The sequence below is a fragment of the Saccostrea cucullata genome, unplaced genomic scaffold (assembly GCF_032062105.1).
Source record: "Saccostrea cucullata isolate Sc308-1 unplaced genomic scaffold, CSIRO_AGI_Scuc_v1 ctg14954, whole genome shotgun sequence".
Classification (NCBI taxonomy): domain Eukaryota; kingdom Metazoa; phylum Mollusca; class Bivalvia; order Ostreida; family Ostreidae; genus Saccostrea; species Saccostrea cuccullata.
In genome coordinates this window covers 1-15145 of record NW_026919227.1, presented here as the reverse complement: position 1 = coordinate 15145, position 15145 = coordinate 1, and the positions used below count along the sequence as shown (strand labels likewise).

Here is a 15145-nt window from a genome sequence, read left to right as displayed (position 1 = left end):
ATCTCATTTATGTTGTAATAATTTAAGGTCATTTATTGAATCTTAGATATAAAAATGTGTTGTATGCTCAAGATCTTGACTTTATGATATGCGGTGCCACACTGACAGGTAATAGCGAGCGCAGCGAGCGTCGCGAAGCGACGCTCGTAACTGCGAGCTCTACCGACAACGCCTTGGCGAAGAGAAAATTCGGACTACTGCACATTCATTCTTTAGATTTTTTTGCTGCAGTAATTTTGACCCACAATGCATCACTTAGCAAAATTGCGTTCTCGCGAGAATGACGGCAGATTTTCAACAAAAAGTTTACTCGCTTTGATTAAATGGATACATTTTGAAGATAAATTGTAAACGTAACTTTTTTCATTAACTTTCAGCACTGTCTAGTTTGTTTCTTGTAACTTACATACGTCATGTGACGTCAGAGTCTAGACGCACCAAATGTCACGTGCGGTTTGACGAGCTTGATCTAAATCAAAACAATAGAAGAGTTTGCGCTCGCTCTAACGGTTGCACCGTCAACATATTATGGTGCCCGTTTGCTCAACGTGTGTGTTTAACTATTTAATTGTAATTAGTTGGAGATCAAAAGGTGAGAATTATTTAAGTTGATAGGTTCCCAAAGCCGGCAATAATTACAGAATTACTTAATTAGATGGCGGTATGCTAAAATAACTACTATAAACATAAAATTTTATCAGAGTGTAAAAATAATACACGATTAGACCAAGTACATCAAATAAACTTTTACAATTAAAATATTAATTTATACTCAACAAAATTTCGATATTTACATCAATATTTATAGATATTATAATTTTTTTTTTTTAAAACAAATGAAATAAATAGCACACATCTTGGAGCGAAACATCGTGGGGCGAACCATCTCAGCGCGAAACAGAATTGGCGCGAAACATCGCGGTGCGAACCATGCATCGTCGCGAAACATCCCGTTACCCCCGGAAGTAAGTTTTCACGTTATATCTCGCGAGTCACGTGACGAGACTTCGATAACTTAGGTAGCTGTAAAAATTCATACCTTATCATCAAATTTTTCATCATAAATATTTAAATCCCTATTAGGACCAAATTCTTTACCCTTAAATGTCCAGTTAATTAATGTATAATTTTATAGTACTGTAGGAAATTAGGCTATATCGAAGGTATCGGCCTGGATAGCTCAGTGGTTAGAGCACCTGACTAGAAATACAGGGGTCCCCGGTTCGATTCCCAGTCCAGCCACATAATTTTCAGTGTCTCAAGATTTGTATGTGAGACACATTTCAAAGATGTTAATGAATTAATAAAATATATATTTACTTTACCATTGTGCAGGCAATGTATTAAAATGTTAAAGTCCTGACAAATGGAGAATATAAGGCTGGATTAAGGTTATCGATATGGATAGCGAGCTCGGATAGCTCAGTGTTAGGACACCTGACTAGAAATACAGGGGTCCCGGGTTCGATTCCCGGTCCAGGCATATGTTTTTAATGTGTTTGTATTAATGAATTCTCAATATGTTTACTCATTCCTCCTTTTCATACTACAGTACAAAAGGATTGCCCGCGGCGCGAGAAAATTTTAAAAATTTCATTAACTAAGCAGTAGTTAATTAACAATGATTGCGCTGAAGTCTATTGGGAAACGCGTTTTTAATTAAAAACAAAACAAAACAAAAACAGTTTGTGTTTGTGAAACACTGATGTCCCCGTATGGAAGCTTATGGCGCGGACTGAATTCTCTCAAATGCATGTCAAACTCCAAAGGGTCAAGGTCAAAAGAATTGGTACCATAAGGGATGTCTTGTTACACCTGAAATATGAAAGAACTAATTCTTAATGTTCAGAAGTTAATATGCTTGATGTGTATTAAATTTGAGTATTGTACAGTAGTGTACATGCATATAGGTATTTATACATTAACATCATGCACTGCACTTTGAAGTCGTATAACTTTGTGGATATTTAGTACATGCATTTACTAAAAGATGTATGTAGACTGAACAACTACTTCTCCAGACTCTATATCATAGTATTACATGATTGTTTTAACTTATTTTTTCTTGCTTTAATTTAGACTTTATAAGTTTATATGTAATTCCAGTTGTCAAAAAAAAAACTTTTTGAACATTTTTTTTTTCAAATGCATACATAGTATTAGATTTTTCTTTTGATAGTGATCTTTAAAAAAACTGAAATTTTGTCATTTGAAAAACTTCATACAATAAAATATTAAATTAAAAAAAAAATCACAACAAAAATGATACTCAGACTTCCATAGATCTGCTAAATATTTATGTATCCATGTACAAGTAGATATTCATAAACAATTTGGAAACCTTATTAAAAAAAGAGAGAGAGAAGAAGAAGAAATCCACACACTCTTATTGAGTCCCCTTTTCACAGGATATTTTATTTTATCACTTCTATAAATATTTTTAACTGTTCAAAAAATTATACTGTCTAAAAAAATCCAATATTTTTAGCTTGGTATGTGTTGACAATAATAATCCTGAAGACATTTATTATTGGTAAATTTTATTTAACAAATAAATAAGGTTATTCTGGTGAAAGGGGCCACAGATAGATCCGCTCCTCAATAGTGCAGACGACAGCGCCGCCTTTAGGGAAATTCTAACCAATCAAATGCCGTTTAACTTGTTAGCGCGAACTATAAATAAATCTGAACGTCTAAAACGAAAGTAGAAAGGTCTGATTACTAATGGATTTGATTTTAAGTAAAAAAGAATTACTACACATTATCCTTGGATTAAATGTTTTTCACTTTTATGTTTTTTATGGATCAAATTAGTATAAAATAATTGTTTTAGAAGCAATTACTATTAAATTTTATCTTTTAAAAAATGTCAGGCCCCCGAGGGATGGTATGTCCGAATGACAGTAGAAGAACTCCACCTGGCCGACAACAATTTAAACAGATGTTACCATTGGTTGGAAATCCAATATAACCTGCCAGGCCAGACAGGAATCAAGTCAGTATTTCAGCCAAGACGTTTATGATAATCTAACAACTAAGCTTTATGATAATCATGATGTCTTCTATTTTTCAATAGTCAACTTCCCTTACTTATGTAGCAATAAATCCTTCTCAACTTCCTATGGCGTTTATGTCTCGGTTGATTTGATCAGTAAGTGTCTGATGTACAGTAAGTGTCTTGTTCTACATATGAACAATGTATAAAGAAGAGGCAAGTTATTGTCCAACACGTTTATGAAACAAGTATTTCAACAGTCTCGTTTCTCGTTTTTGGTCAATATATACGATGACCTTGTCAGAAAATACAACCTATCATTAAGTCAATTCCTGAATGATGTTTGTCATACAAAATGTAAAATTTTAATCCATTATACACACTTACCAATCAAGACAAGGAGCACACGGCGGGTGTGACCGATCGGTAGATGTTCACTCTTATATTATAAGGCACCTGATGCCACCTCTAATGCTTTAAAGGTTCGTGTTTTCCGATTTTTATTGTTTGAATGTACTAAAATGCTTGAATATTGTTCGTTTACTCCTCCATACGCTCTCCATATACTTTAAATATGATTTTTTTAAAATTTAATTTCGATCAGTTTGATTAAGATCGAAGGTATTGCATTTATGACAAATATTATTCCAACTAAAAATTTCCACAATTAAACATGATGAAATTTTACTAAAGAAATATTGATTTATTCCTAAAATAGAATCGTTGCATCATAACATGCATTGTAAAGTTTTGGTTAAGTTTTGTTTTAAATCTGTATTTCAACTTAACCATATTTTAACTTGATTAAATTACTTTCACATTTTTTTTTGGCTTTTCGACACTTGTCTTTAGAGTATGTTCTTTAAACGTGCAATGAATTCACGTTTTAAACTTTTGAGTTTCTGCTTATGTTATGTTATATATTAAAAGCAAATGGGGATATATATTTAACTCACCACTAAGTTTTGAATTAACTTATCACTATTTAAAGGATTATATTTCTGCAAAGTTTAATAAATATCCTTTCCTTTTTAACTAATATAATAAGGTTTTTTTAGTTAGAATAATAAAAATAATGTATTTGACATTTTTGTGCTGAGAATAACGTATACACCTTTCTGTTCTTACTTCTTGAACACAATTCACAATTTTGGACATTTTACTATACTTTCTAGATAGATCAGGAATTTTTTTATGTGTATATTCACCTAATTAAATGGGTTTCAATTCTATACTGTAATTTACACATAATTATAACCTTCGATAATTTTACTTACAAGTAATTTATTTAAGGTCTGGTAGGTATATATCTTTTCGACTAGTCAGGCTCCTGTTTTGCTGCTCTGTTGATTAACAAGTGAGCTTGCTTTTCTATTCATACTTATTACTAGTACCTGTTTTGTTACTCTGATGATTTACCAGTGAGCATCTGCTTTTCTATTCAGACGCTGTGGGGACATTATAGGGGATCAGTGGACGGGATCCAAAGACAGCCCTAACTTTATGACGATAACATTTGACAGTAAATTTGTACAGGACAGACAAGTGGAGAAGGGCTTCAAACTCAGATTTAATGCTGTTGGAAGAGGTATGACTTAAAAGATTAAAACAATGAAAAAAGGATTTGCATTTATGTGTATTACCGGTATATGGCACGCCAAATTCACAAAAATGAGCTAAACAGGGTTTCACAGTCGATAAACTAGGTCTATCGGTTGTAAACTATAGTTCACGGGCTATAAACTATAGTTAACAACGTTAATCTATATTTTACATCTGTAAACCATACAGTTTCACGATTTGTAAACTATGGTTTACGACTCCATAGTTTACAACTCTTAACTTTAGTTAATGATCTGATAAATATAGTTTCACGATTTGTGAAAATATGATAAACAACTCTTAACTATAGTGTATGATTGTAAATTATAGTTTACAGACGTGGATCTATGTTCATCAAAAAAATCTATTGTTAACGTTTTATTACAGACAGATAAACTTAGATTGGCATTAGTAAACTATAGTTAACAACCGTTAAATATAGTTTTATAGATGAAAATTGTGAATTGTTAACTATATTTCACGGTTTATAAACTATAGTTTAGAGTCAATAAGCCTAGTTTATCAACTGTGAAATTATATTTAGCTCATTTTTGTGAATCTAATACTAAAATTTCTTGATCCTATTCTACTCTTTCATGAAAAGCTCAAAAAGTGAAACTAGAATATAGAAGTATTTATTACGTAAGTAGAAGATAGTATTTCTTCTTTTAAGGATGTAAGGATAACCCATGTGTATATGGTACCTGCCATGAAAGCAAGATGGATTGCCAGTTTACGTGTTCCTGTTACTCTGGTTTTGAGGGAAAGTTGTGTGACAAAATGTCAAGTAAGTTCGTAGAAATAATCTCCATGTGTGAATCTCATACAATTAGCTACTCAAATACATATATACCGTGGGTATGTACATAAAACCATCTTCACCGAAACATTTAATCTTTAACGATCTAATTAATCCTACAATGAATAATTCGAGCAGGTGATGCCACATTTGAATGTACCTTTGAAAAGACGAAGTGTTTCTTAGAAAACACTAAAGAAGGCGACGACTTTGACTGGGCTGTTAACTCAGTATGTAAAGTCTTAACAATGTGTCCTTATTGTTAAATATAAAAATTCATGCTCATTTCTGTAATTAATTATCTTTAAATTAAATGAATTTAAAACCATACTAGGGTCCCAGTAGTTCACAAGGCACGGGACCTGACAGAGCACACAAAGGAAATCGGTACATTTTTACAGAAATGTCAGATCCTCGAGTAAAGGGAGAGAAGGCATGGCTGGTATCTAACTTGGACCTACCAGGTATTTATAGAATCTGTTTATCGCAGCACAGTTAAGGTTACAGTAAGGAGGCAGGGCCTAATTTGTACGGGAAATGTTTACTATGACGTCACACATAATGTAAGATCTTCAAAATACAACAAAATGAAATTATTTGTTATTTCAAACAGCTGGATAGCTGTATACTACATACAAACTTACTATTGCATGCAGTTTTGTCGTTTGTTAAATCCCACACAACAGTATATAAACGTTGCATCGATCGCAATGCACTTGTCAATGTGACGTCATCTCGCAAAAAATGACGCAGTCTGTACACAGTGAGAGGCTGATCAAGTCACATTTTATACAATGAAAAATGTCTTTTATTCTCAAATAAAATATTATTTGCAGTAAAATGAAAGACCGTTAACTTGGATGCGATGTCTATTTTAGTATTTTATTTATAAACTGTACGTGCATTCTCCAGAAAAGCGATAATGTCGTGTGTTTGTATCCAGATTCATTGAAAAAGTAATGGAAGGACCCTAATAAATCGATTTATTGCAAGGGCATACCCTCAATGTATCTTTTCAAAATTTTAAACGTAAACTTAAAAAGCATTAAGATATTTGAAAAGTGCTGCGAACCTCTTGAAATCTTGCAAATAAAATAATTATAGCTATATTTAATGTAGTTGACCAGCAAAATATTCAACCTATCGTCCAACAAATTAAATTTTGGCAATTAAAAAAGGGAATCTATATAGGTTCGCAGCACTTTTCACAAACTACATATAGTGTTCAAAAGGACTATAAATTAAACTAAGATTTTTAACTTGGTTATGCCATTGCAATATTGGCATTTATAGATGACCTCTAAACTGCAAGTATAATTGCCAAAGTCATGTGACGTCGACATTACATGACAAGTCTAAATAAAAAAAAATTTATGTCCCCAACATGTAGATTTAAACCACATTACTTTTTTTGATATCAGTAAATTCCTAAACCGAATCGCCAATCCTTATAAAGTATGTATTTTTTATCTTTAAAAATCGCCGATATTTCCATTTGTAACCTTAACTCTGCTGCGATGTGTATATATGTAAGAGTTTCAATATGGGTGGAAAAATCCTGGAAGGACAAAGAAAAACGCATATGTACATGTATTTGTACTTGTTAATATGCATTGTACTTGTAACATTCAGTAGGTTAAAATACATTTCACTAATTAAATTGTTTGAAAAAAGTTATTTGACTGAGTATATTGTACTCAACTGTTTTCTGATTTCTAAATCTGACTCTTTTTTTAGCTTCAGAGAGATGCCTTTCGTTCTACTACTACATGTTTGGTCACACAGTTGATTCACTGAGAGTCCTGATTTCCGGGGAAAACAGGTCCCAAAGCGCCATCTGGTCTGAAACAGGAAACCAGGGCAGCAAGTGGAAATTCGCTCGTGTCAATATTGAGCAAATAGAAAAACTGAGGGTAATACTGGTCGACTAAGTATTATCAGAAAAAAAGCACATTGTTCTGATAATCTATTATCAAATAATTAACTTCAATAATTATTGTTTATAGTTTTGCGTGTTTATACAGCTTCAAAAAAGACAGTGAAATATATATGAAGGATATAAGAAGAATGAAAATTTCAGTTCTTTGAAAAAAAATCTTAATTCGGAAAGAACTATACTTTATTGGATTATTTCTGATCAATAATTTTACTGATCATGATTCATATAAAATTAGACTTTTGATAAATCAGATCGTGTTTGAAGCTGTTCGTGGTGAAGATTGGAGTAGTGATATTGCCTTAGATGACGTAGTTCTTTCTGTCGGAGCATGCGCAAACGGTTTGTGTTTTATTGTCATAAACATCAATAAAAGTTTTGAACACAGAATTTTTCAAAAATGATTGAATACATGTATACATTTAAACATGAGACCGAGTTATATACAAGTCAAGGTTTAAGTCATTTTGCAAATCTCAGTGCTGGTATATGGTTTATTTGGTAGTATTTTTTAATATCATCTTTTTGTCTGTCTGTATCTGCCTGTCTTTCTATTCTTTCTATTTATGTAGCAATTACAATTAGCATCTGTATATATAGTTTATGTCTCCCAGTTGATTCGACAAGCAAGAGTATGCTTTGCATTAGAACAATTTCTGAAACGAAATTACTGACAAATAAGTTTATGGTACAAGAATATCAACAGTTTTCTTTGAATCATAATTACTATGGTATAATGACCTTGTTAGCAAATACAATATATTGCTAAGTCGAAAATTGACTGACAATTTTCATACTTATATATAGGTCAAGCTTTTCAAACTGAATCGTTATCCAATCATGATAATTAAGGAACAAACTCGGGGAAGATGTTTACTCTTCTATTACAACCTCTGATGTTTTAGAGGTCTATGTTTGCTCTGTTTTTAATTTGTTTTGTTTCAAAGAATTTTTAAACTTGATTATACTGTTTGTTGTCTTCATATTTTTTCTTACTGCCCATCGCTTACTGGTTCCATTTTTTTTTTCTTATGTGACTCCCTTCTTCCATCTACAAATACGTAAATTGGTATTAAATAGAAATAACGAACAATATAAAAGTGCAAAGTACCGTTCACGGTAGCCTAGTGGTAGAACGGTCGCTTCGTGATCGGGACGCCCGGTTTCGATTCTCGTTCGCGGATATGACCTTAAAAACTTAGTTCCCCTGTCACGGTAGGCGCTGACATGATAAAGAACCCTTACTGCTCAATGGCCGTCAGTGCCGAGTATAGGTCTAAATTTGAAACCCTTCACCGGCATACGGTGACGTCTCTATATGAGTAAAAAATTCTCGAGAGGGACGTTAAACAATATACAATCAATTAAATGCACAGCCCATTTAATAATAACAGATCGGGAGCAGAGCAACAGGTACGTACCTCTGAAAATACCAGAGGGGATCAGGTGCCATGAAGGAGCGAGCATTCCCTGCTGACCGATTACACCCGATGTTTGCCCCTTGACATGGAAAACATAAAAAAAAATCTTTCTAAACTGTTGATATCCTTGTTTTATCAATTTATTTGTCAAAAGGTTGACCACAATGATTTACAAAAAAACTTAAGTAAAATACATGTCATTAAAAAAAACAAATCATAATCTTACGAATATGACAATAAAAATACTAAATCCCAAAATATACATGATATTACATAGAGTGTTGAACAAAAATTAGAAAGTTACTTAAAATATACCATAAGAAATTAGCAAAAATCAATTTTCTTTCAATAAAGCTACACACAAAATATGAAATTGCATTCATATATGGATATTATCAGATGCTTAACATTTTTATTATTTTTTACAAATATAATAAATTTTTATTAACATACTTGGAAAACTTTGGACAAAAATCATTATTGTCAAGTAAATCCATGTGGTTAATACCAACTTGATATTGCAGTGACTGAAAATATTGAGTGTGTGAAGACAAACCGGGGCGGGGATTACAAAGGGAAAGTCAACGTAACACGGAGCGGAAAGGCTTGTCAGCCCTGGGCGGATCAAACGCCCCATTCACACACTGGGTATGCTGCCCTAGTCAACGACTCCAACTACTGCCGGAATCTTTACCCCCGGAGCAATGACTACCACCCCTGGTGTTACACTATGGACCCTGGGGACCGCTGGGACTACTGTGACATACCTGCTTGTGGTACTATAGTACCGCATAAGTAAAAAAAATTAGCGAAACGAAAATTTAGCAATTTGTCTTAAAAGATTGGTACTATTATTTTATTTTTAGCGAAATGTATATTAAGCTATTTTAAAATACTCATTTAAGAAGCTAATAAAAATGACACGCAATTAATTTTAGAGATATAAAATAAAACTAACAATGTCAGAATTAATTAAATCATCGCTAAAAGTTCAGCTTATACGGGTATTTATTTTCAGTATTTATGAAAATATATATTGTATATTCTATAGGTGTTGTTCTGGTGCTCTGTGTTGCAGTTTTTTTTTAAATTATCATTTCAAAAATTGGATCATGTTTATAATTTTTACATTGATAAAAACATTAAAAAGGCACATTGAATTGACCAGCTAGAATATTTACTTGTACACTGTACTTGATACTTTTTTTAATTTAACAATTAATGGTATTGTAAATCAAATACCATCGTGTTTGGTTGCAGAATATGAAGAATGCAGACGCTCTAGTATTGGATACGAGTATGCTGGAAGAGTGAGCAAAACAAAGTCCGGGAAAACGTGTCAGAGGTGGGATTCACAGTCACCACACGAACACTCGCACGCGGGTCTGATGGGCCACGAGAATTACTGTCGGAACCCCAGGGGTAGAGAACAGGAACCTTGGTGCTTCACAGAGGATAACTCCACGCGTTGGGAATATTGCGATGTGCCAATGTGCAGTAAGATTTCGATCTTAGTATACCTCTCATTTTGATCTAAGTACACATCTCATTTATTTTCTGTTGCCCTAAAATTAACTATAATTGTTTGATCGAGTTACATGAAGTTAGTTGCAAAACATTGTTTCACAGCTGAATATACAAGTACATGTTCGCCTAATCTTGAAAATATGGAATAAAAGTAGTCAGTTTATGATTCCAGGCAAAGGAATAACCTATTGACCTTTGCATTATTTTTAAACAAGAGTAGGAAAGTATAATTCAGATTAAATGCTCAATCTAAATTTACGTTTTACTGTAAACCAACTTTTATTCGCATGCGAGAAATTTTCACTAAGTTCGCTATAGCCTCGTCATCGTGAATATTTCTCGCCGCGAACCGGTCCATAAAGTCTCATTTTCTATTTACAAGAGAACCTAAATAGACTTGATCGCGAAAATTAATCGTTGCAAACTAGTTTACCCTTGGTAAATCGCGAAATACAGTCGTCACGAATAATAGTTGGTTTACAATAATTCTTGTTCGTTTCAGATGATGAAGCTCGGGAATGCGCACTGCTAGCTCAAAATATTGATTACTTTGGAAAAATCAACACAACTACAAGTGGTCGATCATGTCAAAGATGGGATCAACAAAAACCGCATTCTCATTCAAGTTAATATATGTTTAGTGTAACTTAGATTTAGACTAAAAAGATTTTTCGGTATGAGCAATTCTCGGTTTTATATCTGTTCAAAATAAACAAGATTTACTGTAAATGTTACTCTATTGTTATATATATTTGACAGTGCCACTAACCTCTGCTCAGGAGAACTATTGTCGTAACATGGGCGGCGAGAACCGAGCATGGTGCTATACGACCGACCCCGACAAACGCTGGGAAAGGTGCAACATTCCGCCATGTGGTAATATCCTCAATATATAATTTTGCAGCATTGGAAAACATACTGTAGATTCCTTATTCTATGCGAGTGCCTATATTATCGCGAATTGGCTCTTAAATGTAAAATTAACAATAATTCCTGAGTGGGGGTTGATGGAGAGATTTTGTATAGCCTTCCGCGCGAAATAAAAGTATTTTAATTTCGTGTGTGGTACTTCTTGTGAATTACTGCGATAATTAATTCCTCACAGATATTTAGGAATCTACAGTATTATGATATCTATGAATGATCATATAACTAATACTTGCAACATGTACTTTGTTAGCTTCAGGGATGAGTTCAATCGAAATATAAAAGAATATTGTATTTTTAATTAAGAATACTATTTCTTATTGTCAGACAACTTGGCATGCTTTTCGAACCCATGCTACAATGGAGGGACATGCACAAATGATGGAGATTCCTATAATTGTTCCTGTTTTCTGGGTTACCAAGGAGACAGGTGTGAAACTGAAGGTGAGTTTTCTTTGCAGTTTACATGTTTTACTTTAATTCAACATTTATCATTAGAATCCACATTAATTGTCAAATAGAATCATTCTATCCAAAAAAAACTAGTACACATTTTACACATACGGGGGTGTGACGGTCGAAGGTGATGTTTACTTCTCAATGCACCTGGCCCCACCTTTAGAATTTCCAGGGATCCGTGTTTAAACCCTCTTTCCAGATTTGTATTGTTTACATATTTTTTGAGATGGATGGTTGTTTGTAATTTTTACCATTTTCATTCAGCAAATCACGTTTCTTGTGTATTTTAAGTTCCACTAAGAACAGAGAACTGTAAACGGTCCATCATTGGCTGGGAGTACCGAGGAACCATATCATTAACTGTCAACAACCGAACGTGTCAGCGGTGGAATGAAAGTACTCCACATGGACATCGCTTTACCACGTCCATGGCGAGTCACGAGAACTACTGCAGGAACCCGGATAAAGAACCTACCCCGTGGTGCTACACCTCTGACCCAAATAAACGATGGGAACTTTGCAACATACCGACTTGTGGTAGGTTCCAATGAGAGAATTTTTAGTATCAAGTATTTTTATATGGAAAATATTGATATTTGATTTAATCAGATTACTTTCTCGAATTTATTTCCAATCAATCAAAACACCTCTGTGCACTAATGGACTTTATGCAAACATCATTGTGTGTTTTTCTGTCTGTAACAATGTCTTAGAAACTGCTCATCGTAGCTTTTTGAAAGTTTACCACACTGACATGCCAATAAGTGAGATTGTGCGAATCCGATGCCCATTTCCCGTTGATCCGTGTGTCTGTCCGAACCAAATTGACATCAAAGTTGTTGTATTACTAAAGGAGTTTTATGAAGAGACTTACTTTTACAATCGACGACTGACTTCTACAATTGAAACAGTCACTTACTCCATTTACTAAAATGTAAAAGTCAGCTGTCGAATGTAAAAGTAACCCTCTTCATAAAACTCCAATAAAGCATTGACTTAGAGATCTCTTGCTTAAATATTAGATTTTCGCATTACAAGTCGCTTCTATATTACAGACACTCCGCCGTCTGAATGCTTGAATGTTGCTCGAGGAGAAGATTATTTTGGCCATGCTAACAAGACTATAAATGGGTACACGTGCATGCGCTGGGATTCCCAGTCACCACATCAGCATGGGTATAATTACATTCGGGATCAGGAGAACTATTGTCGTAATCCTTATGGAGAGGAACCTAAGGGGCCATGGTGCTATACCACAAATCCCAACAAGAGATGGGATTATTGCTTTGTTCCTCTGTGTGGTAAGTCAATACAACAAGAGATGGGATTATTGCTCTTTCTCTGTCTGTGTGGTAGGGCAATAAAACAAGAGATGGGATTATTGTTCTGTCCCTTTGTGTGGTAAGTCACTACAACAAGAGGTGGGATTATTGTTCTGTTCCCCTGTGTGGTAAGGCAATACAACAAGAGATGGGATTATTGCTCTGTCTGTCTGTGCGGTAAAGCAGTACAACAAGAGATAGGATTATAGCTCTGTTCCTCTGTGTAGTAAGGCAATACAGGATATGGGATTATTGCTCCGTAACTGTGTGTGGCAAGTCAATACAACAAGAGATGGGATTATTGTTCTGTTCTTCTGTGTGGTAAGTCAATGCAACAGGAGATGAGATTATTGTTCTGTTCTTCTATGTGGTAAGTCAATACAATAAGAGATGGGTTTATTGTTTTGTTCCTCTGTGTGGTAAGGCAATACAACAAGAGATGGGATTGCTTTTCTGTTCCTTTGTGTGGTAAGTCAATACAACAAGAGATGGGATTATTGTTCTGTCCCTCAGTGGTAAGTCAATACAACAAGAGACGGGATTATTTTTCTGTTCTTCTGTGTGGTAAGTCAATACAACAAGAGATGGGTTTATTGTTCTGTTCCTCTTGGTAGTACATGTAAGGCAATACAACAAGAGATGGGATTATGGCTCTGTCTCTCTGTGTGGTAAGGCAATACAGGATGGGATTATTGCTGTTCCCCTCTTTGTGATAGGTCTGTACAACAAGAGATGATTTTATTGTTCAGTTCCTCTCTTTGGTAAGTCAATACAAAAAGAGATGGGATTATTGCTCTGTTCCTCTGTGTGGTAAGTCAATACAAGAGATGGGATTATTGCTCTGTTCCTCTGTGTGGTAAGTCAATACAACAAGAGATGGGAATCTTTCTCAGTTCTTCTAGTTGTAAGTGACTACATGAGATGAGAGTATTACTATATGTTTCTTCTTGTGGTGAGTTAATACTACAAGAGATGAGAAATATTACCTTGTTCCTCTTTGTGGTATGTGAAACTTCAGAATAGTTACAGTCATTATGTACATGAATATATGTTGATTCTGGAAGGAATGAAGTCATTTAAGATGATTTTTTTTTGTTTTAGGTGGGAAGATTTAACCTGAATATAGAAGACCACGTTTGTTTCAAGGAAATTTATTTACTCTATAAGAGACGAAATGTACTGGAAAAATGTAGAAAACCTCTAAATGGAGATCCTATGATGATAGCTATACTTTTTTTTATTATAAGCCTATTGATCATGAGTGCTTGATCAATAAATTATTAGCATTCTAAATTGGGTTTTACTTGATATTGAAGTGCATGTTTAAAATGGTTAATAAATCCCAATTTTCTTGACTCAGATGAGCTAAAGGACGAAATCTGAAGATAACGAGCAGAAAGCATGCTCAGAACTCGATTAGAACAACACACTTAGGAGCAGAGCAAACAATTGGGAAACATCAGAGATGGGATTAGATGCCACGGAGGAGCAAGCTGTGTGCTACTTGTGATCAGTAAAAAAAAATCCGCATTCAATTTAAAGTGTGTAAGTAATGGCCTAACAATAAGAATGAAAAATGGCAGTCAGCTTTTAACTTAATTTTAGATTATATTTGCTGACAATATCATTGTATCGGACACAGAGCTTACGAAACTATAACTTTAAGCAGGACTGTAGGTATATTTGTTTGCCAGTATCTTGCCTTGTTTTACAAGTTGGTCGTATGTAGAGCAATATGCTCTTTGGTATCGAATCAACTTAGAAACGTAAACCTCAAATGAAGATAAAATGGGAAGTTGGTGGAAAAGTTGAAGTCATTTCATTTTCATGAAAGAAAAAACGATAATATTGATGTTACCGTGACAATTTTTGTAAATTCCAATGTTTTAGAGGCATGAGAATATACTCCCCCTTTTATATCAATTTTTCTAAACAATGAATAGAGTCTTTTTGATACAACATGAAATATGATAATAGTACAGAAAGGGAATCAAATTTAGGTTTTAAAAAAATCTATTATAAGATTTAAAGAGAAATTCGCCATATTTATGTTGTCAAAAACAGACCTATTAAGCAGTTACAGGCAAGAATATACTATACACTCCAAGTTGTTAACAGTAGATATTTTTCAAAAAGAATTAAGGATATAGAGATAAC

The 15145-nt window shown here is 33.9% G+C and overlaps 1 protein-coding gene across 1 annotated transcript; it reads left to right on the top strand.

Moving 5' to 3' along the window:
- The first annotated feature begins 2877 nt into the window (after window positions 1-2877).
- Window positions 2878-14122, top strand: LOC134282827 (plasminogen-like). Its single transcript, XM_062765216.1, has 15 exons — window positions 2878-2995; window positions 4441-4583; window positions 5271-5384; window positions 5535-5626; window positions 5731-5860; window positions 7134-7309; window positions 7587-7674; window positions 9278-9529; window positions 10014-10250; window positions 10783-10905; window positions 11040-11156; window positions 11535-11651; window positions 11958-12203; window positions 12722-12967; window positions 14090-14122. Exons 1-15 carry the CDS (start codon window positions 2898-2900, stop codon window positions 14101-14103), a joined length of 2193 nt encoding a protein of 730 aa, XP_062621200.1. The 5' UTR covers window positions 2878-2897; the 3' UTR covers window positions 14104-14122.
- Window positions 14123-15145: the final 1023 nt, after the last annotated feature.

Bases quoted from the DNA above. Each gene is read 5' to 3' on its own strand.
- LOC134282827 (XM_062765216.1), top strand. From the start codon at position 2,898: ATGACAGTAGAAGAACTCCACCTGGCCGACAACAATTTAAACAGATGT. The intron at 2,996-4,440 runs GTCAGTATTTCA...TTTTCTATTCAG, and splicing joins CCAGGCCAGACAGGAATCAA to ACGCTGTGGGGACATTATAG. The intron at 10,251-10,782 runs GTAAGATTTCGA...TGTTCGTTTCAG, and splicing joins TTGCGATGTGCCAATGTGCA to ATGATGAAGCTCGGGAATGC.